This window comes from Chelonia mydas, chromosome 22 (genome assembly GCF_015237465.2).
Source record: "Chelonia mydas isolate rCheMyd1 chromosome 22, rCheMyd1.pri.v2, whole genome shotgun sequence".
Taxonomy (NCBI): domain Eukaryota; kingdom Metazoa; phylum Chordata; order Testudines; family Cheloniidae; genus Chelonia; species Chelonia mydas.
This window is the reverse complement of record NC_051262.2, coordinates 8,375,091-8,398,644: the sequence shown is the minus strand read 5'-3', so window position 1 is coordinate 8,398,644 and position 23,554 is coordinate 8,375,091. Positions and strand designations below refer to the sequence as shown.

Below are 23,554 nucleotides of genomic sequence, written 5' to 3'. Positions count from 1 at the left end.
AACCATAAACTCCTGAAAAAAAAATAAAGCAGATAACATCTACGTCAGCATCCCTTAAAGACTATTTATAGCTGGAACATAAATGGTAATACCCTTTTCCTGAGGAGCAATTCAGGGGGGGAAAAATCTCTAGTGGCTCACCACACACGGAGCACATTAAATATCCTTCCCTTTAGGAAGGAGCTTCTAGAGCTTTTATATCCACTAAATTGCTGTAAGAAAATCACATATATACATTTCATTAAGCTTAAAGCATTTACATCTTAGGACAATTTGTTCTTTAGAAGCATGGTTAGGAATTTAGAGCCCAGACGATTTAAAGACTTCAGAGGACATGCCAAGGCACAAAAGCTGGAGTGGCAAAGCTTGTCGGCATTTCAGGAGTGACTCGAATTCTTTTGCGCCTCTGGGAAGCTTAAAAAAACCTGAGTATTTTCGGGATGAAGGGCTGCATCTACTCCTCTGCTGCCTCGTGCTCTTTTCTTTTTCAATCAGGGCTCCACTGTTGTAATCCTCTTCACACCTGACACAAGGAGAAGTGGGTTTAGCAGAGATGGGTGAAACTGGAGCGGTCGGTCTATTCTTTGAGCGTACAAAACCAGGATTGGTTTGGCTCAGGGTTACACTTTATAGCGACCCTTCCAAGTGCAGGGGAGAGGCAAGACTTCGCATACATTGTTCAGGCTTTGGATCATCTCTCCAAACTCGTCTTTTTGTCTAGGTCCTACACAGGTGTTGGCCTGTTTGTAAATTTCTCGGCACAACAGAATGGGTTTAAAAGATGCAAAGCTACTTAGAAACCAGGGAATTTTCCCGATCAGATTAGAAGAACTTTAAAGTAAGCCCACTCGGGGGTGTGAACTACGTGGCTATGAATCAGAGGAGTCCTGAAGGAAGGATAGAGCCTTGTGCCTTCAAAGTGTCCCTATTTAGGGGACTCGTCCAATCCGCATCCAAAGGTGGGATTAGGGACATCAGGGACAGCACCCTACAATGGAGCATCTCTTCTCATTCTGCAGGCTCCTAGTTTCCATCCTGTGCATGCGGTATCTCACTTGTGAAATGTGTGTTTCCCACAGTCATGTGGTCTGGGGCAGATGGTGGGAGGACCAGAGGTTCAATGTGTATCTGAATTGACACTTGGCATTCACCTTATTCATTTCTGAATGACCTAGTGCTGACTTGGCTACCCTGGGCCTGAATCTTTCTCTCTGTCCCCAGAGCAAGAGATGGGGCATGGGTAGCAATAGTCCAAATATCATCTACGTTGCCCTACCAATGTGCCCCAGTGTTGATCCGGCGAGGGGGCGAGAGGAGACTTTGATCTCCCTGGCCATTTCTGCCTTTGATTGCTTTACTGAGACTGCTCACAAGGGGTCCAATGAGTGTTGGTCGTGGTGCAGGAGGTCACTGTGTGGTCCTCCGCCCTTCTAGGACATCTCATTTCGTGACGGCCGACAAACAGCTCTTAGATGCCGACCCTCTCAACTGTCCCATGTTGGCCAGATATTGGCCATTTTTGCAGGGAGGGGTGACCACGTTGTGCTGGGACTGTCCCCGGCTCTTCTCCGTCTCTGTCCCCCTCTGCTGGATGGGGCATACTTGCTGCCAGCCCCACCACCTCAGCTGTCTAAGCTGTCCTAGCTTTCGGTCCACCTCCCCCACCACCAGCGGGGCTCAGGGGCGGGGTGGCTCCTTTTGTCCCTGCTCACACATGGCTTTTCCCTCTTGCTATGAGCCCAATTTCCACCCTGCCCCAACACAATTAGGGGTGCTGTGTCCCCACCCCAAGTGGGAAAGGAGAGCCCCAGAAGTAAATGGGGGAGAGCACAGGCCAAAGGGGGCAGATGAGGGGTGGAAGGAGAGACAGGAGAAAGGAGATGGCTCAGGGGTGGGTTGAGAAGGGAAGGGGAAAGATGCTGAGCAAAGCAATGGCAGTCAATTGTGTGTCCTTTATATGAAGGGTCAGTGCCTAATACTGCCTCTCATGGGTGTGGATCTGTGTCCCCCCCCACCCTGCCATCCCAGGAGGGCACAACTTAGACTGGGTTCCAACCAGCCTCATAACAACACGGCTCCACATCCCCTCACCGTCCTGAACACCCCTCCTCATCCCCACGTCTCTCTGAGCCCAGCTTGTGCTCGGGATCCGGAGCCCCTCACGGCAGCAGTACTGTATCCAGGGGCCCCAGCCCTCCCTCCGGAATAACGTCCCTTTGCTCTGCAGACCCACCGTACATCTCCAATGCCAAGAACACTGGCGCCTCGGTGGGCCAGAAGGGAATCTTGCGCTGCGAGGCCTCCGCCGTCCCTGTCGCAGAATTTCAGTGGTTTAAAGAAGAAACCAGGTACCTAAACAAGCTGCCAGGGCCTGGCAGATCCCAGGCTGCGTTCTTGGCACAGATGGGGAGTGCTGAATTCCCTGGGTCAGGATGGCCATCTGTCAGCACGGGAAGGAGAGAGAATTACACTTCATTTTAATATATTTATAGGGGGTGGGGTGGGGGGGATCTTGCTGCAGACATCTCTTTAAGTAAAGGATCCTGTGGGAGGCGCATCGGGATCTGCAATTAAAACATCCAGGTCCCAAATCTCACAGCTGTGTTTAGCAGTCTGGCTCGAGCAGAGCTAGCATGGGTGTCTACACCTCGGCTGGAAATTAAACCTCCCCGCTCCAGTGTAGACGAACCCTCAGTGATGGCCTGGTCTGGGGGTCCCCTTAGCTGGAAGAACCTTCTCAATAACCTGGCAGAAAATATCCAGGACCGGGGAACCTTCAGGAGGAGGGGGAGACTTTGGGGCAGTGGCATAGCTCCGCTAAAATGAGGAAAGCCACTCTGCTTTAGACCAGCCGAGGAGCTAGCCCAGTGTCTTGGTGACAACCAGCTGGGAGGTCCTGATTTGGGGACTGGTGGGGCTTTCCCCACTAACCTAGATATAGCTGGTGTGACTGCATGGGGATGGGAATTGATCGCTCCTGTCATTGGGGGGCCCGGCCCTTCGTCTTTCTCGCCCCGCAGGTTAGCCAATGGGCTGGATGGAGTGAGAATCGAGAACAAAGGTCGAATGTCCACGCTGACCTTCTTCAATGTCTCGGAGAAGGATTACGGCAACTACACCTGTGTGGCCACTAACAAGCTGGGGAACACCAATGCCAGTATAATTCTGTACGGTAGGTATGAGGGGCTGAGCCTGTGCTTTGTGAGGAGACGCTGCCCGTACTGACGGAGGGAGCTGGATAACCACCAAGCCTCGCCAAGGGTGGAATTCAACTCCCTGAAAAGTGCCAGTCCAAGGCTGTTGGCGCCTTACTTCCAGGGCTTACGTGGCATAGGCCTGTGTTGGGTGCTCTGGGGGAAGAGTGAATCTGAATCTTGCCTGCAGAGAGGTGTGAGGCAAAACAAGAGAAGGGATGTTACCACAGCAATGAACCCACCATCCTGAGGAAGTGGACTCTGGCCATTTAATTCAATGCTTCCTCCTCATGTCCAAGCTGCAAATAAATGAGGCCCTTATGCTTAGAAGAACCCGACCCTGCTTATTCACTAATGCACACAGACGTATACTGCTAGCAGCCGAGTATTAAAGGGAGCCGTTTTCTCTTTCTGTGAGCAAAATGTGATGTCACCTCACCAACTCCCCCCCCCACACACACACACTCCTCCCCTTGCCCCAACGATGATATTAAATCTAAAGCCTCGTGTCTCCAAAGCACTGTACAAACATGAATGACTCCTCCCAGCACTTCTCTGAAGTAGGCAGGCACTGTCATCTGCATTTTACAGACAGGTAAATTGAGGCATGCAGTGAGTACATATGAGTGGGTAGGAGTCAGTGGCTGAGCTGGGGTTAGGTAAGCCTGGCTCCCAGTCCCAGTCTTGTTCCACTAGACTACGCAGCCTTGGGAAAGAGATCTGGTCCCCTCGCCTGGAAAAGGAAAGCAGACCCTTCCATACCTTTGTAGTGGTCTCTGTCTTAGTTCTGCACCTCACTAAACTGCTTCCACCTTCACGCCCGTGCCTCCAAAATGCCACCTCCAGGGTCACAGTCCTTGCCAGCCGACCTGTTCAGTATTTTCTCAGGGCAATGCAGTGAGTGGGCCCAGGGGTCAGAGACATTGCTCTGCCAGGGCCTCCCTTTAAAGCCAGGGTTGCATTCTGCAAAACCGATGTGTCACAGAGTGGAGGGGTTCATGTTTATTGTCTCCTAGTCCCTCCTAGATTGCTGGCTGTTGAGTTCACCTGCCAGTGTCACCTGGCATCTGAAAATCTGGTCGTGTATTCTCCCTATGCCTCAGCCCCAGTCACTGTGATCCCATGTACTTATCTGATACTTGTTCTGACACCCAAAGCCGAACAGGATATAGCTTCCTCTGCAGTAGACTCTCATCACTGGGGGCTTTTCTACACCTGGGGTTATCCCAGAATAACTATTCTCAAATAACTCCACGTGTGGACACTCTTATTCTGAAATAAGATTGCCTTGTTCCTGTGTAGCTTAATCCATTTTCAAATTGGATTAAGCTAAACCAGAACAAAGCTTGCTTATTCTGAAATAAGTATGTCCACGCACAGAGTTATTCAGGAATAGCTATTCTGCTTTAAATTCACAGCCTCCCTTAATCTGAATTGTCTTTCAAATGTAGACAAGCAAATGTGAGTCGGGATGTATGGAGAGAGATGCTGTCATTTTTCCTGATGGTAACCACACTTCCTGTCTGTCCTGTGTAACCATGTCAGCGGCATGTGCATTATTATCAGTGTGTACTCACCTTTCTAATGATCATTCTTTCATCAACTGTCTGAAAACATGAACTATGTATTTTCTCCCCCTCCCCTTTCTGTTCTCTCTCTGTCTGTCTCCATCGTCCTCTGTTTTAGAAATAAGTGAACCCACAGCACTGGCAGGTTGGTACAGCATGTTACTCCCTTCATTTGCTTGCAACACCCAGACGCCTTTGCCTCGTAGGCTTGTTACGAATGATGACTGACTGCTACATCAGCCCAAATGGGCAAGCATGCGTAGATTTAAGGCCAGCGATCTGTTCTAAGGAAGGATGGAAGGAAGGAAAAGACCAGGCACGGATTTTTCTTCTAAGCAGGAAGGAGCCAGTTTGTATAAATACACATTAGTCACAGCCACCTTGGTCCCATCTTTGCAGAAATCAATCTGGCAAAGTGTATTCTAGTTTCACAGACCCATGCACGGCTTTGCAGTGCTGTTATTTTGGTCGGCCGTGATCGAATGAGCCTCTAGTTGTTTTGTACAAAGCAGGGCAAACTGAGTTATACAAATGTAACAGGGGACATGACATTCATTCGGATAATCAAAGGGTTTGGACAAGTGACTATCAGTAAGTGCCAGCGGTCTGCAGCATTCCTAAAATCCTGCAGAGAGAGGCTGCAGAGTTTATCTGATAGGCTTATGCTTTGAGGAGTTCCCTGCACATTTCAATTTCAGATCTCTGAGTGGGTGCAAATCCATTGATATCAATGGGGCTGCACAGTTTACGCCAGGTCAGACGCTTATTTGCTTTCTACATTTAAACAACTCAAAACCCTCAGGGCACATACACAGCAGAACCAATCTGAGGGCACCTCTGCCGCAAGATGGTTGAGGATTTTGTCTTAAAGGTGACCTGCAAAGGAAAGCAAAGATTGGGTGTGTGCCCTTTTTTGGTTTCTTTATGATATATTTAAAAGGTGCTTGAGTTGTGGGGAAACGGGAAGAAGTATGCACTTGCTTCATTTCTCCATTAGAAATGGAGGTCTTGTTTACACTATGGCCACTAGAGAACTTGGAGGATTTGGACATCCCCAATACTGAGGAACTGAAACCTGATTAATTACTATTGTTCTTGTTTTTATTATTAAACCTGTTGAACGCAAATGTCCCACAAACAGAAGAAAAGTTCTCTCTGTTAATTATTCACTATTCCATCACCAAAGGCTGACAAAGCTTGGCAAACTTTTCTCTGAGACCCCAGCAAGTCTTCCAGTGAAAGCAGAGATGACCAGACTTCATATTTCTGCTACTTCTAATAGCTTCCAACAAACGAACATATGCTTGATGAATTAAATAAATATATAAGGCTGCCTTTGTACATCATAAAGACATCACAAGGTGCACCCTCCTAATGTATATATTTTTCCCCTTCGGGACACGGTTAAAGGGACACTGTAAGTTTGCGAGAAGCCCAGATTTTTAATTCGGGGTAGACCAAATCTTTACAAAATCTATGATGAACAGAAATACTCCCATTATTGCCTCATTTCAGTTCCAAGGCAAACAGCTTTATGGATTTCATACAGGGGGGTAGGGCTATTTGTAAGGTAAACCTTGCACCACTGACGTGCTGAATGACCAGAAGAAAGCGAAGCCAAGGCAAAGCCTCCTTGCTAGGTATAATAGAGTCTGGTTTCATAGTTTCATTCTCAAACAAAGCGGCTAGGATGGAAATAAACTATAAATGTCTTTGTTTTATGTAATCGAAGGGAGTGACTATACACAATTCTGTATGTTATTAAAGTATATGATTTGTAATCAGTGGCTAGACACAGTTCCATTATCATTTCTCATTAACTCATTGCTACGGTTGGATTCCATTCTACCCCAGCTGTAGGAGTTAACTCAGCTATTTCTGTGCTGTATAGTCCCTTCCCTCCTGCAGCTCTCCTTCGCTTTTGCCTCCCGCGATCTGAGGCTTGGGTCCAGGTTGCTGTGCACTAATCAACAGCTGCTGCTCTTCAGCACAGCATTCCCTGTACGGGAAAGCTGCTCGAGAGGGAGAACATGAAATAGGGTGGCAGACGTCCTGGATGGAAGGGCTTTGTAAAGACACACTGCTCTTGAGGAAAGAGTGCCAGCCATTACAATGAGAGACACAATATTAACGTTCAGGGCTAGTTTTGGACACGGGTGGGCCGGGGGGGGGGGGGTGGCACGTGCTTGAGGTCACCCATCAAATAAAGGCAATTGTCACTGCTTTGTCCTTCGCTGGATGTGTTTCTCCTGCACAAAAACCACCCTGCAATGCAGTGTGACTGGACGGCTCTCCTTGCACGCAGAGCAGAGAGGGAGCATTGGGCACAGGGGTACAGATAAGAGCAGATAGTCAGCCCACACATGGGGAGGGTATGGATGGAGGTGGGTTCTGACATGAGGACACCCAGGGTGTTTTGGGGGGAGGGGCCTCAGTGTATGGGGGCATGTATCAGACCTAATGCAAGCACATGGGGGGGGCGTCAGGGATATAGCGGGTGCATGTTTCGAGGCTGCCTAGCCCCTGTGAGGGCATGTAAGGGTCATGGCGGCCGGGGGTGTGGGGGGGTGTCTCAAGGCTATGCGGGGTAGTTTCGAGGCTGCTTCCAGCCTAAGGGTGTGTGGTGGGGGCATGTCAGGCTCGTGGTTCAGTGATACCTTTAACCTGGGGGCAGGGTGCCGGGTATGACAGGGGCATAGTGGGGGGAGGTGTCTATCAGGCTTGAGGTTTGATGATGCCTTTAGCCTGGGAGGGGTGTGGCGGGGGACGTGTAAGGGTTGTGGTTCGAGGACGCCGTTAGCATGGGGGGGCGTGTCGGGGGGGGGGGCGTATCGTGGTTCGAGGATGCCTTTAGCCTGGGGGCGTGTGAGGCTTGTGCTTTCATGCCTTCTGCCTGGGGGGGCGTGTCAGGGGCATGGTGGGGGCGTGTCAGGGGTGTGTCAGGGTCGTGTCGTGGTTCAAGAATGCCTTTAACTTGGGGGTGTGAGGGGGCATGACAGGAGCGTGTCAGGGTTGCGGTTCGCCGATGCCCTTAGTCTGGGGGCGTGGCGGGGGCGTGTCAGGGGCGTGTCTGTCTACAAACCACCTAACTTCTGGGGGTGTGGCGGGGGCGTGTCAGAGGCGTGTCGTTGTTCGAGGATGCCTTTAGCCTGGGGGCGTGTGAGGCTTGTGCTTTCATGCCTTCAGCCTGGGGGGGGGGGGCGTGGCGGGGGCGTGTCAGGGGCGTGTTTGGCTACAAACCGTCTAAGTTCTGGGGGTGTGGCGGAGGCGTGTCAGAGGCGTGTCAAGGGCGTGTCGTTGTTCGAGGATGCCTTTAGCCTGGGTGCGTGTGAGGCTTGTGCTTTCATGCCTTCAGCCTGGGTGGGGCGTGTCAGGGGCATGGCGGGGGCGTGTCAGGGGTGTGTCTGTCCATGAAGCATCTACCTGCTGGGGGCGTGGCGGGGGCGTGTCAGAGGCATGTCAGGGTCGTGTCGTGGTTCAAGAATGCCTTTAAAATGGGGGTGTGAGGGGGCATGGCAGGAGCATGTCAGTGTTGTGGTTCGCCAATGCCTTTAGTCTGGGGGCGTGGCGGGGGCGTGTCAGGGGCGTGTCTGTCTACAAACCAGCTAACTTCTGGGGGTGTGGCGGGGGCGTGTCAGAGGCGTGTCGTTGTTCGAGGATGCCTTTAGCCTGGGGGCGTGTGAGGCTTGTGCTTTCATGCCTTCTGCCTGGGGGGGCGTGTCAGGGGCATGGCGGGGGCGTGTCAGGGGTGTGTCTGTCCATGAAGCATCTAGCTGCTGGGGGTGTGGCGGGGGCGTGTCAGAGGCGTGTCAGGGTCGTGTCGTGGTTCAAGAATGCCTTTCACATGGGGGTGTGAGGGGGCATGGCAGGAGCATTTCAGTGTTGTGGTTCGCCAATGCCTTTAGTCTGGGGGCGTGGCGGGGGCGTGTCAGGGGCGTGTCGTCTACAAACCATCTAACTTCTGGGGGTGTGGCGGGGGCGTGTTAGAGGCGTGTCAAGGGCGTGTCGTTGTTCGAGGATGCCTTTAGCCTGGGGGCGTGCCGGGGGCGTGTCAGGGGCGTGTCTGTCTACAATCCATCTAACTTCTGGGGGTGTGGCGGGGGCGTGTCAGGGGCGTGTCTGTGTACAATCCATCTAACTTCTGGGGGTGTGGCGGGGGCGTGTCAGGGGCGTGTCTGTCTACAAACCACCTAACTTCTGGGGGTGTGGCGGGGGCGTGTCAGAGGCGTGTCGTTGTTCGAGGATGCCTTTAGCCTGGGGGCGTGTGAGGCTTGTGCTTTCAGGCCTTCAGCCTGGGGGGGCGTGTCAGGGGCGTGGCGGGGGCGTGTCAGGGGCGTTTGGCTACAAACCGTCTAAGTTCTGGGGGTGTGGCGGAGGCGTGTCAGAGGCGTCTCAAGGGCGTGTCGTTGTTCGAGTATGCCTTTAGGCTGGGGGTGTGTGAGGCTTGTGCTTTCATGCCTTCTGCCTGGGGGGGGGGCGTGTCAGGGGCATGGCGGGGGCGTGTCAGGGGTGTGTCTGTCCATGAAGCATCTACCTGCTGGGGGCGTGGCGGGGGGCGTGTCAGAGGCGTGTCGTTGTTCGAGGATGCCTTTAGCCTGGGGGCGTGTGAGGCTTGTGCTTTCAGGCCTTCAGCCTCAGGGGGCGTGTCAGGGGCGTGGCGGGGGCGTGTCAGGGGCGTTTGGCTACAAACCGTCTAAGTTCTGGGGGTGTGGCGGAGGCGTGTCAGAGGCGTCTCAAGGGCGTGTCGTTGTTCGAGGATGCCTTTAGCATGGGTTCGTGTGAGGCTTGTGCTTTCATGCCTTCAGCCTGGGGGGGGGCGTGTCAGGGGCATGGCGGGGGCGTGTCAGGGGTGTGTCTCTCCATGAAGCATCTACCTGCTGGGGGCGTGGCGGGGGCGTGTCAGAGGCGTGTCAGGGTCATTTCGTTGTTCAAGAATGCCTTTAACATGGGGGTGTGAGGGGGCATGGCAGGAGCATTTCAGTGTTGTGGTTCGCCAATGCCTTTAGTCTGGGGGCGTGGCGGGGGCGTGTCAGGGGCGTGTCTGTCTACAAACCACCTAACTTCTGGGGGTGTGGCGGGGGCGTGTCAGAGGCGTGTCGTTGTTCGAGGATGCCTTTAGCCTGGGGGCGTGTGAGGCTTGTGCTTTCAGGCCTTCAGCCTGGGGGGGCGTGTCAGGGGCGTGGCGGGGGCGTGTCAGGGGCGTTTGGCTACAAACCGTCTAAGTTCTGGGGGTGTGGCGGAGGCGTGTCAGAGGCGTCTCAAGGGCGTGTCGTTGTTCGAGGATGCCTTTAGCATGGGTGCGTGTGAGGCTTGTGCTTTCATGCCTTCTGCCGGGGGGGGGGGGCGTGTCAGGGGCATGGCGGGGGCGTGTCAGGGGTGTGTCTCTCCATGAAGCATCTACCTGCTGGGGGCGTGGCGGGGGCGTGTCAGAGGCGTGTCAGGGTCATTTCGTTGTTCAAGAATGCCTTTAACATGGGGGTGTGAGGGGGCATGGCAGGAGCATGTCAGTGTTGTGGTTCGCCAATGCCTTTAGTCTGGGAGCGTGGCGGGGGTGTGTCAGGGGCGTGTCTGTCTACAAACCACCTAACTTCTGGGGGTGTGGCGGGGGCGTGTCAGAGGCGTGTCATTGTTCGAGGATGCCTTTAGGCTGGGGGTGTGTGAGGCTTGTGCTTTCATGCCTTCTGCCTGGGGGGGCGTGTCAGGGGCATGGCGGGGGCGTGTCAGGGGTGTGTCTGTCCATGAAGCATCTAGCTGCTGGGGGTGTGGCGGGGGCGTGTCAGAGGCGTGTCAGAGGCGTGTCGTGGTTCAAGAATGCCTTTAACTTGGGGGTGTGAGGGGGCATGGCAGGAGCGTGTCAGGGTTGTGGTTCGCGGATGACATTAGTCTGGGGGCGTGGCGGGGGCGTGTGAGGGGCGTGTCGTCTACAAACCATCTAACTTCTGGGGGTGTGGCGGGGGCGTGTTAGAGGCGTGTCAAGGGCGTGTCGTTGTTCGAGGATGCCTTTAGCCTGGGGCCGTGGCGGGGGCGTGTCAGGGGCGTGTCTGTGTACAATCCATCTAACTTCTGGGGGTGTGGCGGGGGCGTGTCAGGGGCGTGTCTGTCTACAAACCACCTAACTTCTGGGGGTGTGGCGGGGGCGTGTCAGAGGCGTGTCATTGTTCGAGTATGCCTTTAGCCTGGGGGCGTGTGAGGCTTGTGCTTTCATGCCTTCAGCCTGGGGGGGGCGTGTCAGGGGCATGGTGGGGGCGTGTCAGGGGTGTGTCTCTCCATGAAGCATCTACCTGCTGGGGGCGTGGCGGGGGCGTGTCAGAGGCGTGTCAGGGTCATGTCGTTGTTCAAGAATGCCTTTCACATGGGGGTGTGAGGGGGCATGGCAGGAGCATTTCAGTGTTGTGGTTCGCCAATGCCTTTAGTCTGGGGGCGTGGCGGGGGCGCGTCAGGGGCGTGTCTGTCTACAAACCACCTAACTTCTGGGGGTGTGGCGGGGGCGTGTCAGAGGCGTGTCGTTGTTCGAGGATGCCTTTAGCCTGGGGGGCGTGTGAGGCTTGTGCTTTCATGCCTTCTGCCTGGGGGGGGCGTGTCAGGGGCATGGCGGGGGCGTGTCAGGGGTGTGTCTGTCCATGAAGCATCTAGCTGCTGGGGGTGTGGCGGGGGCGTGTCAGAGGCGTGTCAGGGTCGTGTCGTGGTTCAAGAATGCCTTTAACTTGGGGGTGTGAGGGGGCATGACAGGAGCGTGTCAGGGTTGTGGTTCGCGGATGACATTAGTCTGGGGGCGTGGCGGGGGCGTGTCAGGGGCGTGTCGTCTACAAACCATCTAACTTCTGGGGTTGTGGCGGGGGCGTGTCAAGGGCGTTTCGTTCGAGGATGCCTTTAGCCTGGGGGCGTGGCGGGGGCTTGTCAGGGGCGTGTCTGTGTACAATCCATCTAACTTCTGGGGGTGTGGCGGGGGCGTGTCAGAGGCGTGTCGTTGTTCGAGGATGCCGTTAGCCTGGGGGGCGTGTGAGGCTTGTGCTTTCATGCCTTCTGCCTGGGGGGGGCGTGTCAGGGGCATGGCGGGGGCGTGTCAGGGGTGTGTCTGTCCATGAAGCATCTACCTGCTGGGGGCGTGGCGGGGGCGTGTCAGAGGTGTGTCAGGGTCGTGTCGTGGTTCAAGAATGCCTTTCACATGGGGGTGTGAGGGGGCATGGCAGGAGCATTTCAGTGTTGTGGTTCGCCAATGCCTTTAGTCTGGGGGCGTGGCGGGGGCGTGTCAGGGGCGTGTCTGTCTACAAACCACCTAACTTCTGGGGGTGTGGCGGGGGCGTGTCAGAGGCGTGTCGTTGTTCGAGGATGCCTTTAGCCTGGGGGGCGTGTGAGGCTTGTGCTTTCATGCCTTCTGCCTGGGGGGGGCGTGTCAGGGGCATGGCGGGGGCGTGTCAGGGGTGTGTCTGTCCATGAAGCATCTAGCTGCTGGGGGTGTGGCGGGGGCGTGTCAGAGGCGTGTCAGGGTCGTGTCGTGGTTCAAGAATGCCTTTAACTTGGGGGTGTGAGGGGGCATGGCAGGAGCGTGTCAGGGTTGTGGTTCGCGGATGACATTAGTCTGGGGGCGTGGCGGGGGCGTGTCAGGGGCGTGTCGTCTACAAACCATCTAACTTCTGGGGGTGTGGCGGGGGCGTGTCAAGGGTGTGTCAAGGGCGTTTCGTTCGAGGATGCCTTTAGCCTGGGGGCGTGGCGGGGGCTTGTCAGGGGCGTGTCTGTGTACAATCCATCTAACTTCTGGGGGTGTGGCGGGGGCGTGTCAGGGGCGTGTCTGTCTACAAACCAGCTAACTTCTGGGGGTGTAGCGGGGGCGTGTCAGAGGCGTGTCGTTGTTCGAGGATGCCTTTAGCCTGGGGGCGTGTGAGGCTTGTGCTTTCATGCCTTCTGCCTGGGGGGGGCGTGTGAGGGGCATGGCGGGGGCGTGTCAGGGGTGTGTCTGTCCATGAAGCATCTACCTGCTGGGGGCGTGGCGGGGGCGTGTCAGAGGCGTGTCAGGGTCATTTCGTTGTTCAAGAATGCCTTTCACATGGGGGTGTGAGGGGGCATGGCAGGAGCATTTCAGTGTTGTGGTTCGCCAATGCCTTTAGTCTGGGGGCGTGGCGGGGGCGTGTCAGGGGCGTGTCAGGGGCGTGTCTGTCTACAAACCACCTAACTTCTGGGGGTGTGGCGGGGGCGTGTCAGAGGCGTGTCGTTGTTCGAGGATGCCTTTAGCCTGGGGGGCGTGTGAGGCTTGTGCTTTCATGCCTTCTGCCTGGGGGGGGCGTGTCAGGGGCACGGCGGGGGCGTGTCAGGGGTGTGTCTGTCCATGAAGCATCTACCTGCTGGGGGCGTGGCGGGGGCGTGTCAGAGGCGTGTCAGGGTCATTTCGTTGTTCAAGAATGCCTTTAACATGGGGGTGTGAGGGGGCATGGCAGGAGCATTTCAGTGTTGTGGTTCGCCAATGCCTTTAGTCTGGGGGCGTGGCGGGGGCGTGTCAGGGGCGTGTCTGTCTACAAACCGTCTAAGTTCTGGGGGTGTGGCGGAGGCGTGTCAGAGGCGTGTCAAGGGCGTGTCGTTGTTCGAGTATGCCTTTAGGCTGGGGGTGTGTGAGGCTTGTGCTTTCATGCCTTCTGCCTGGGGGGGGGGCGTGTCAGGGGCATGGCGGGGGCGTGTCAGGGGTGTGTCTGTCCATGAAGCATCTACCTGCTGGGGGCGTGGCGGGGGGCGTGTCAGAGGCGTGTCGTTGTTCGAGGATGCCTTTAGCCTGGGGGCGTGTGAGGCTTGTGCTTTCAGGCCTTCAGCCTCAGGGGGCGTGTCAGGGGCGTGGCGGGGGCGTGTCAGGGGCGTTTGGCTACAAACCGTCTAAGTTCTGGGGGTGTGGCGGGGGCGTGTCAGAGGCGTGTCGTTGTTCGAGGATGCCTTTAGCATGGGTGCGTGTGAGGCTTGTGCTTTCATGCCTTCAGCCTGGGGGGGGGCGTGTCAGGGGCATGGCGAGGGCGTGTCAGGGGTGTGTCTGTCCATGAAGCATCTACCTGCTGGGGGCGTGGCGGGGGCGTGTCAGAGGTGTGTCAGGGTCGTGTCGTGGTTCAAGAATGCCTTTCACATGGGGGTGTGAGGGGGCATGGCAGGAGCATTTCAGTGTTGTGGTTCGCCAATGCCTTTAGTCTGGGGGCGTGGCGGGGGCGTGTCAGGGGCGTGTCTGTCTACAAACCAACTAACTTTTGGGGGTGTGGCGGGGGCGTGTCAGAGGCGTGTCGTTGTTCGAGGATGCCTTTAGCCTGGGGGCGTGTGAGGCTTGTGCTTTCATGCCTTCTGCCTGGGGGGGGGCGTGTCAGGGGCATGGCGGGGGCGTGTCAGGGGTGTGTCTGTCCATGAAGCATCTAGCTGCTGGGGGTGTGGCGGGGGCGTGTCAGAGGCGTGTCGTGGTTCAAGAATGCCTTTAACTTGGGGGTGTGAGGGGGCATGGCAGGAGCGTGTCAGTGTTGTGGTTCGCGGATGACATTAGTCTGGGGGCGTGGCGGGGGCATGTCAGGGGCGTGTCGTCTACAAACCATCTAACTTCTGGGGGTGTGGCGGGGGCGTGTTAGAGGTGTATCAAGGGCGTGTCGTTCGAGGATGCCTTTAGCCTGGGGGCGTGGCGGGGGCGTGTCAGGGTCGTGTCGTGGTTGAAGAATGCCTTTAACCTGGGGGTGCGAGGGGGCATGTCAGGAGCATGTCAGGGTTGTGGTTCACCGATGCCTTTTGTCTGGGGGCGTGGCGGGGGCGTGTCTGTCTACAAACCACCTAACTTCTGGGGGTGTGGCGGGGGCGTGTGAGAAGCGTGTCTTTGTTCGAGGATGCCTTTAGCCTGGGGGCATGTGAGGCTTGTGCTTTCATGCCTTCAGCCTGGGGGGGGCGTGTCAGGGGCATGACGGGGGCATGTCTGTCCATGAAGCATCTACCTGCTGGGGGCGTGGCGGGGGCGTGTCAGGGTCCTGTCGTGGTTCAAGAATGCCTTTAACTTGGGGGGCGTGAGGCTTGTGCTTTCATGCCTTCAGCCTGGGGGGGCGTGTCAGGGGCATGGCAGGGGTGTGTCTGTCCATGAAACATCTACCTGCAGGTGGCTTGATGCTTTTAGGCTGGGGCGGGCGTGGCGAGGGGCCTGTCTGGCTTGAGGTTCGAGGATGTTTAGAGGCTGCACTGAGCAAAGGCTCATTTTGAGGCTGAGCTGTTGTGAACCCTGGCCTTTCGTGACCAGTAGCCAGTACTTTTGCATGCAGTGCAGTATCGCGCCTCTTTGCGCATAGTCTGGGCCAAGCCCCGACACCTCTGTGGTATTGAAACTGGTCAGGGCCAGGCAGCGTAGTAGGTTATGCTGGCATAGTGGCTTTCAGGGGGATAAAGAAAAGGTGAAAGTCTCACATTGTGATATTAGTCTGGAGCAAGGTAACTTTTAATACATATTAGAAATCAACACTTTTGCCATAGAAGACAGCTGGCCCACCACCTCCGGCAGGGCCTCGGCAGCGTGAAGCACTGTAACGTCTCTTCCCTCGCGCAGCGTTTGCTACCTGGAATCCTACTTGCCTCTTCACCACCACCAGGGGCAAAGCAGGCTCTGCTGGCTTCAGGACTTAACTTTGATGGCAGAAGCGTTGCACGATGGGGAGTGGACAAGGAAGACGCTTTGAGATGAACTGTGGAAAGAACAAGGCATTAGGCTGATTTTCCTTTTACTGAAGGCCGGGGGCCAGAACTCTCATTCTGGAGCAGCAAAAGGGGAAAGTCATTCCTTATCTTCCACCCCACACTCAGGTTAGAGGGGTGGTGGCCCAGTATTGAGGCAAGATGGCCCCACACCTCAGCAGCTGCCAGGCATCTTCCCCCTTGGGCAGACCTGCTCCAAAGGGAGCTCTGGCAGTCGGCCTGGGGGAAGAAGAGAGTGGCTGCAGAAGGGCAGATAATGCAGTAGCCACTGAGGCACAGCAGTCTGTACGAGGAAGACTCAGCCAGGAGACTGGGAGCCTGACCCCTCGTGCTTGTCCCCTCCCCTTCTCCCTGACTAGGGGGAACAACTGGACTCTGGGAGTGAGCTGGGAAGCTCTCCCTGAGCCCAGCTGGGGCTCTGAATTCCTGAGCCTGTGCAAGCAGAAGACTGGATTGGGCCCCAAACTGAAGGGAAGGGAGGAAGTGACCCAGGGGAGGGACCTGCTGGAAGGGGAGGGCCTGGGTCCTCCTACCCTTCCCTCTTCCCCCTGGCCACCTGATAGATCCTGCAGGATTCCGGGGGCAGGCCATGAACTGCGCCTTGCCCCCCGGGACTCCCCTCACATTGCCTAGAAGAGCTGCCCCCAAACTCTGGAGCAGCCTGAGCACAGACTCCCCCTCCCTAGAACTTGCATAGAAAGAAAGGGATAGATCCTCTTTGCATTTCCTCCCCTGAGGGCTGAGCTCCTTTGCAGCTCACAAAGTTTTTGGGCCATTTACACCAGGGCGAGGGAAATGAAAACGTTCTCATTGGCTGGCACTCCCCACCCACTTAGCCCAGGGGAAAATGACGACACGCGATCAAGAGAGGCCTAGGGTTATAAAGCCAGGCTGCTACAAAGCGACATTTAAAAAAAAAATAATAAAATCCCATCTCGTAAACCTTTGCAGAAAAACGAGAGTCTAGAAAGTTGTGAATAAAGGCGCGAGAGCGACAGGAACAACAGAGGAGGTTACTGAGCCCCGGCTAATCAGATTTCAGCAGCCAAGATAAAGGAGCAGGGGAGAACAGGAGACTGGGTAAAAATAACCAAGATGCAGCAGAATGAAGACGGCTACAAACTGTGAGGAAGATCAAATGGAACAGGCAACAGGATTCATCTGTCCTCTGAAAACCAGCAAGTGCCGCTAGAAGCCGCAGCAGGAAAGCAAACAAAACAGAACCCCCATCTCTTGACCCAAAAGGAATATCCCCCCCACCCCCCAAAGTAATACTGAAGCAGCGTCTGATCCATCTTACTGCGTAAACTGGAGTGAGAAACACTGCCAAGGGCAGATTATTCTTGACCAGAGGGGAAGGGGGAAAAATAGAAATGCCACGAGACCTAGCACTGTGGAAGCTTTTGCTAACACTGCTGCAAAGGGTGCGGGGGGGGGGAACATCAGGTTGAAATATCAATTCATATTGCGTCTCCACTCAAATCCAGCTCTTTGTGGAACGGAAGAAAATGACTTGAATAAAACCCACTAGCTTGAGTTAAACCCACTAGCTTGAGTTTTCCCTCCACACAAAGAAAAGTTAAGAGCTTTTCTGGGATGGTCGGTTGTTTGTTTTCTGTATCTTGTGTTGTGTTTGTACCTTTCAAACCCCTCAGGATTAAGGGAGATGAGACAAAGGCACAGCATCGCACTAATTGCATTCAGAACCTGAAGAGCCCGGAGGTGGGGGGGGGGGAGGCGGGGGGGCCAGGAGGGGGAGAGAACACGGTGATTTTTTTTTCTTTTCCATTTAAAAGCCAAAGACAACTGTAGTGAGCTGTGCCGCAGGCATGGCAGGAATGAGACACACGTATCATGCTCTGGGAAAGTTACTGTCATCACCTTTTTGCAGGAAAGTAAGGCAGTAGGTTCTAGCTCAGGGGACGGCAGACTTTTTGGCCCAAGGGCCACATCTCGGTGGGGAAATTGCATGCAGGGCCATGAATGTAGGGCTGGGGCAGGGGATTGGGGTACGGGAGGGAGCGTGGGGTGAGGAAGGGGCTCAGGGCAAGGGGTTGGGGTGCAGGAGGGGTGCAGAGTGTGGGAGGGGACTCAGGGCAGGGGGTTGGGGTGTGGGGTGCAGGAGGGGTGAGGGCTGGCTAAGGCTGGCTCCCTGGCTGCCCTGCTCTGGTACCACATCCCTACGGCCTCTGGGGAAGAGGTGTGGGAGTGCGGGACAGAGGGCTCCGCACCCTGCCCTTGCCTGCGGGTACCTCCCCCAAAGCTCCCATTGGCCCCAGTTCCCCCTTCCTGGCCAATGTGAAATGTGGGGGGCGGTGCCTGCAGGCGAGGGCAGCGCAGGGAGCCCTCTGTCCCTGCCCCCGCAGGAATGTGATGCCATCCGCTTCCGGGAGTGGCGCAGGGCCCGTGGCGCTACTGGGGTGGCAATCCCGCGGGCCGGACCCAAAGCCCCGACAGGCTGGATCCAGTCTGTGGGCCACAGTTTGCCCACCCCTGTTCTCGCTGTAGGTTTTTGAGTGAGATCAGCTGGGCCAAAAGGAAGTACCCTCGTTACAATCCACTTTGAATTTCAGGGGGGCACAAGAGGGTTAAGGACTGTACAACACCATCTTCATTCATCTCTTTAAACTCCAACTTTCTGGGGCTAGCTAGAGATTGGTGTGAATCACAGCATGAGTCTGATCTCCAAACTATGGGAAAGTATGGACCTACATCCAAACTTCATGACTCAGGGCTCTGCTGCGAGTCAAACTAACATCAAATGGAGGCCCCTCTAGCCCAGAGGTTCTCAAACTGTGAGTCGGGACCCCATTTTAATGGGATCACCAAGTCTGGCATTTGACTTGCTGGGGCTCAGGGGAAGAGGTGTGAAAGAGGCTGAAGCCGAAATGCAAGGTGGCAGGCTCAGGCTTCGGCTTCAGCCCTAGGTGGCGGGGCTCACATTACAAGCCCCCAGACCAGGACTGAAGCCCTCAGGCTTTGGCTTTGCCCTTTCCCCGATCCGGGGTGGCAGGGCAGGGGTGATCGCAGTCTTTGGTCCCCCCCTTCCTGGGGTCGTGCAATAATTTTTGTTATCAGAAGGGGTTCGGGGTGCAATGAAGTTTGAGAACCCCTGCTCTAGCCAATGGATATGAAGCCAATCTTTGCAAATCTTGCTTATCGCTATTATAAGCTCATGCCTTTACAGTGATTGCAGACACTCCCTGGACTTTGGGGGTGCTTCGGATTCCAACCTGACTCTAAAGGTTCTGGTTCATACGTAGCACTGAGCAAAACCAGTCCCTTTCTAAACACAGACTCTCAAACAGCTTCATCTGGTAAACTGGTGAGTCATATTGAAAGTGCCTTGAATACAAACTGAAACGTGGGGGGGAAAACCACTTTCAATCAAAAACGGTTAAGCATATTATTGCCAAGGGATTTCTTTTCCCCTCTGTAGCAAGAACTCTGAAGAGCCTTCCATTTCCTTCCCAAATACATTTTCACATCTCCGATTTCGTTACGGAGGAGTGGAGTGAATCAGTCCCTTCCTTTTTCTGGCTGACAGCAGCGCAATCAGTTACATTTTCTGAAACCTGCAAAATGTCAACATATTAGAAAAATATGCAGACATTTCACATTTCATTTCTGATGAGTGTTTCCCCCCCCTTTCCCGAATCATTGCCATCTGGTTATTAGTCCTCGCGTTCCGAGTTCTGACGCCGTCAATTCGACGTTTGCTAAAGTCAGCAGAGGCTTGGAGATTTTGCAGCTTGGCAGTGTCTCGGTCTTTATTGTGATGATCCCACGGAAATTAGCTTTTCTGAGAGAGCATTACAAGGCTCCCAGTCACAGCACTATATCATGCACCAACTCTATGCAATTTTAAAATACAAAACAAAAACAAGCATCGACTGCACTTCCCCCCCCCCTTCCCCCCAAATAATTTTAATTGCTCTACAAAGATCGTCTGGTAGATGCCTGGAAACACAGTACCACAGTCTGTTGTAATTAAGGAAAATAAAAGTTCTGTTTGAAATGAAACAATTTGGCGAGGCTGGTTTTGCACTGCGGAAAACAGGTTTGTGTTCCTGAACAAGTGGAGAGACGCGTCAGCTAATTACATCCCCTCACTCCATTATTTGTCTTTTTTTTTGCCATTACGATGGTTGTTATTCCTTTGCCTTAGAATTAATGAGGTTAGGCTGTGCACATTGTGTTTATTTTCAGTTCAGATCACAGCCAAGTGTGAGAGATTTCAGTTAATGTGTAATTATAAATTAACGAGTCTTCTTTTAAAGGGGGAAAGGGCCCTTTTTCTCTTGTTGCGGTTATTTCTGACTGCACTGAGAAAAGGAGGAGCTGTTCCGATGGGAGTCTAACCTGGAATTCGGGGTTACAGCCGAATAAGAGATTGATGACTGAAATTTTGTCCCCCACATGGCAAACATCTTGTGAACTCAGCTGAAGTCCCAAGTTTTCTGTCAACTTGGGACAAATCTGGAAAATGTGACCTTAGAACCATAGAGGTGGCTTTCAATTTGGGGATTCAAATCTGAACCTCCATGGGACTTCAGAGGGGTTTTGACCAAAGGCTTCGCTTTTGGCCCATCTGTAGTTACCAAGAGGGTGCAGGGTTGATCTTGAGATGTCCAGCCCAATAACAGCTACGAGACATGGATGTGCATTATTTCTGTCCTGGGTCCCAGACACCCTCTGTGTAGAAGGGTCCATACAAGGTTTCACTTAAGCTTTAAACCATGAGAGTTACGCAGTGCACAGGTCTCATGCAAGCCCTTGCAAAGGGGCGAATTTCTCCCTTAACATTTAGAGTCCATCAGCAAGGTTATAAGCCACCCAGGTTTGCTCAGGATGATCCAGGCAAGAGGTTCCCCCTCTCTCTGTAACTGGAGGCTGAGTATGTCCCGCTGCAATTTGGGCAGCTGGTGAACAGCAGTGAACAATTCCTGCTAATTTAAACAAGCATGGACAAATATTTCCTTTGGGTGCATTTACGATAAAAAAAAAAGTCCTGCCAAGTGGCCACTGAAACCCTTGGTGCCATAAAGCCGAAGGGTACTCTCCAGAACACACCCACGCTGCTGCCGTATGCAGTTTATAGGCCACTGACTTCAATCAGTTAAACCAAACTAGAGAGAGAAGGATGAAAGCTGAGTTTGGAATGTAAACCCCCTCTCCCCCTCTGCCCAGTCGCTGCTCCACTGCGTGAGTGACCTGGGCACTCCCACTAATTTGAGCAAAACAAGTCCCTTGAACAGATGGCCTAGATTTCCCTCCATGCATGCAAGACAAATCCAAGGAGAGCGGACTGCACTCGTAGCATCAGCTGGTTATTAAACTCGCCCTTTGCCTGTCATAAAGTCATGTTCCACTCAGGCTCTCTTAGAATAATCGGCTCCTTTAAGAGGTTTGTCTTCCAGCATTGCTGCCAGCAGAAACCGCTATGGAGCACAGTCACGTTTGTCAACCTGTTTTCAGACTCATCTCCCACTGAAAATTGTCTGTCTGGCTGAGTAATCCCTCTTCTCACCCCCTGCACACACACAAATTGACCTTACAAATTCCCAAACAGCTTTATGTCTTCTTTATGGGCCTTTCTCTGCAGGGCTCCTTATTTTTTTCCCCTGTAGTTATTTTTCTTTATGTCCTTCCCTGCTTTCTCTTTACTCTGTACACGTAGCCTTTATTGTGCCTTTGCCTTTTCAATTTTTTTTTTGTCCTTCACACCCCATTTTCCTGGTTTCACATGAGACCCTGGGGTATATACTGTACCTTCCCAAGGCTGAAGATCACAGGCGCAGAACATATGTTACTTTGTGCTGTGCAGGAATGATACATTTGACTTCTACCCAGTATGGCCTTTTCTACATATTGGAGAATTGTAGCATTCTGGGTAACTGCACTCATTCTAAAGGCGGCTTTGTACTGTTGACGTTCGCCCCACTTCAAGGAAGTCCAAATAAGGTTTGCTCTTAGCTTGTGACATTACATGCTGGCATAGACAGGAAGCACCGGAAAACTAGCTAGCATGTGCCGATGATTCCTGACACGCCGCTGTGGGCAGGGCACTTGCCCTGCTTACCTGCACCACTAGACGTGAATAACGCAAGTGGAAGAGAACCGCTAGTTTATTATCTGTATTACAGTATCAGCTAGGAGTCCGAACTAATTAAATCAGGGCCCTGTTGTGCGAGGTGCTGTATAAACGCACAATAAGAGACAGTCCCTGCCCCACAGAACTTACATTTTGATTTGAAAATTGGGACAAAGGGCAGGTGGGGAAACTGAGGCACAGAACAGTGAAGTGGCTTGCCCGAGGTCACAAAGTAGGTCAGTGGCAGAGCCAGGAATAGAACCTGACTCCTATTACAGTATCCTATCAGCTAGATCATGTTGCCTTTCCCCATTACATACTAGCAGCCCTAGCATTTCCATGACATTGTATCATTCCCCGGTGTAGACAAGGCCTGTCTCTCCCAGTTTAGGGCCTGATACTGCAGTGTTGACTGAAGTCACTGGGAATTTTGCCCACTGAGACAGGAGCAAGTTAAGCTCCTTCAAGGCAAACCTTAGTTTAAGGCTGTTTTCATTAGGGTAGCTAGCTCAACCTAATTCATTCAGATTAATGTAAGTAGGCCACTTTGGACCGACTGTCTCTTTAGACATTTTTGTTGTGCCCATCACCATAGCGCCTGGGCAGCAATAACACTCTGCCCTCCTAGTGTGCCTTCCATCGGACAATCTCTATGTGCTTCATGCAGCTTAATGAGGCTCCTCTCCCCTCCCCCCGGCCTCAGGCCAACGAAGCAGGCCGAAAGTCATTCGGCCTTTTATTTGATCAATGCTTTAAGATCAATTGCTCCAGCTATAATTACATTTAACAATATTTTGATGCTGCTCTTTGCGTTTCCCTTAAACACACCTGTGCACATAGCGCATGGGAGCAGACAGAGTCCATGCAGAGCTCTGCGTGTCTGTGTATGGAAGAGGAGCAGCTTTGGGTTTCTCTTCCAGTTAGAGCCAGAGAGCTTGAGTTGAAAACATCATGGCGTGATTAACCGGGGCGGCGTTAGTTACAATTCCAGAATTGCTTAAAATGAAAAGACATCAAGGTACTCGGACTGAGCCCCTCTAAATTCGAAATGTGAATATCGTCTCCCCTGTGCTGTTGGCTTCCTTCTCCAGCTAGCCTAGAGAGGCAGAATGGTTTAAGTAATCCGAGCAGGGCACAGGGAGAAGTCACAATTCTTGGATAGAGCGGGCAAATTTTTTGGTTTACTAGCAATTGCAGGGAAGGGGATTGTTTTAGGGCAACCCGAAAATAAAAGTTTTCAAAATTTTGGGTGATTAGACAAGTCAGAAAAAAAAATCCACCTGGGATTGGAACAAAACATTTTGGCTGGATTTCGAGTGATTTTTAATGTGCAGGTCAGTGCCTCAGATGGCCCACCTAAAATAGGGATAATTCTTACTTTAGTCTGCCAGCCCGAGTAAAAGGATCTTATTAATGAGTCTGGGTAACGAATCAGCTAGAAAAAATTCATTACGATCACATATCAAAAAAATAATAAAATCTCAAAAGGGACATAACTCAAAGAAACATAGTCAAACTTTGACCAAAACTGACAGAAAGCTTCTAAATGCAATTGCTAATGCAACTATATACTCAGCAGAGTACTATGTATGGACAGTTTGGGAAATATTTAGCCCCAGGTGGTATATTTTATGCATTTTCCTGTACTTTTTGCCTTCCGTGAAAGCAAAAGTCTGTAGTCACATGACAGCATGAGCTTGTCTGTACCAGGTAATACATCAAAATTTGTGTCATTATTTGTAGAATGGACTGATCTGAGAAAAAAAATTCTGTCTGCTATTTTATGAATATTGGCTACTGTCCTAGGATTCCTGCACCAGCAACTAATGTTAATACAGCATATACAATGATGAAATATTTTCAAGATATGTTCCATTCTCAGGTCCAAGACTGGACATATGTCATTTACGATGAAACAACCTATTGCAAAGCACAGTTGAGGGACCACCTTGAGGTGGGAGTCACGCACTGTGCACTGAATTTCATGGGCAATAGAGGCAGGAATGCAGGAAAGT

The 23,554-nt window shown here is 53.1% G+C and overlaps 1 protein-coding gene and 1 long non-coding RNA gene across 5 annotated transcripts in view; one reads left to right on the top strand and one right to left on the bottom strand.

Moving 5' to 3' along the window:
* The window catches only part of OPCML (opioid binding protein/cell adhesion molecule like), a 702,725-nt gene that overhangs the window by 670,314 nt on the left and 8,857 nt on the right, over positions 1-23,554 (top strand). For 2 of the 4 annotated variants that reach the window (XM_043533935.1, XM_043533936.1), the window contains 3 exons: positions 2,228-2,348; positions 3,021-3,172; positions 4,881-4,907. In XM_043533935.1, the coding sequence (XP_043389870.1) occupies positions 2,228-2,348; positions 3,021-3,172; positions 4,881-4,907 (300 nt within the window). The remainder of the gene's footprint in view (positions 1-2,227; positions 2,349-3,020; positions 3,173-4,880; positions 4,908-23,554) is intronic. The other 2 variants (XM_007066975.4, XM_037882396.2) reach the window with 1 other exon arrangement.
* The window catches only part of LOC122463534, a 45,069-nt gene continuing 36,652 nt past the window's right edge, over positions 15,138-23,554 (bottom strand). Inside the window, exon 3 of the long non-coding RNA XR_006286983.1 lies at positions 15,138-15,435. This is a non-coding gene — a long non-coding RNA (uncharacterized LOC122463534). The remainder of the gene's footprint in view (positions 15,436-23,554) is intronic.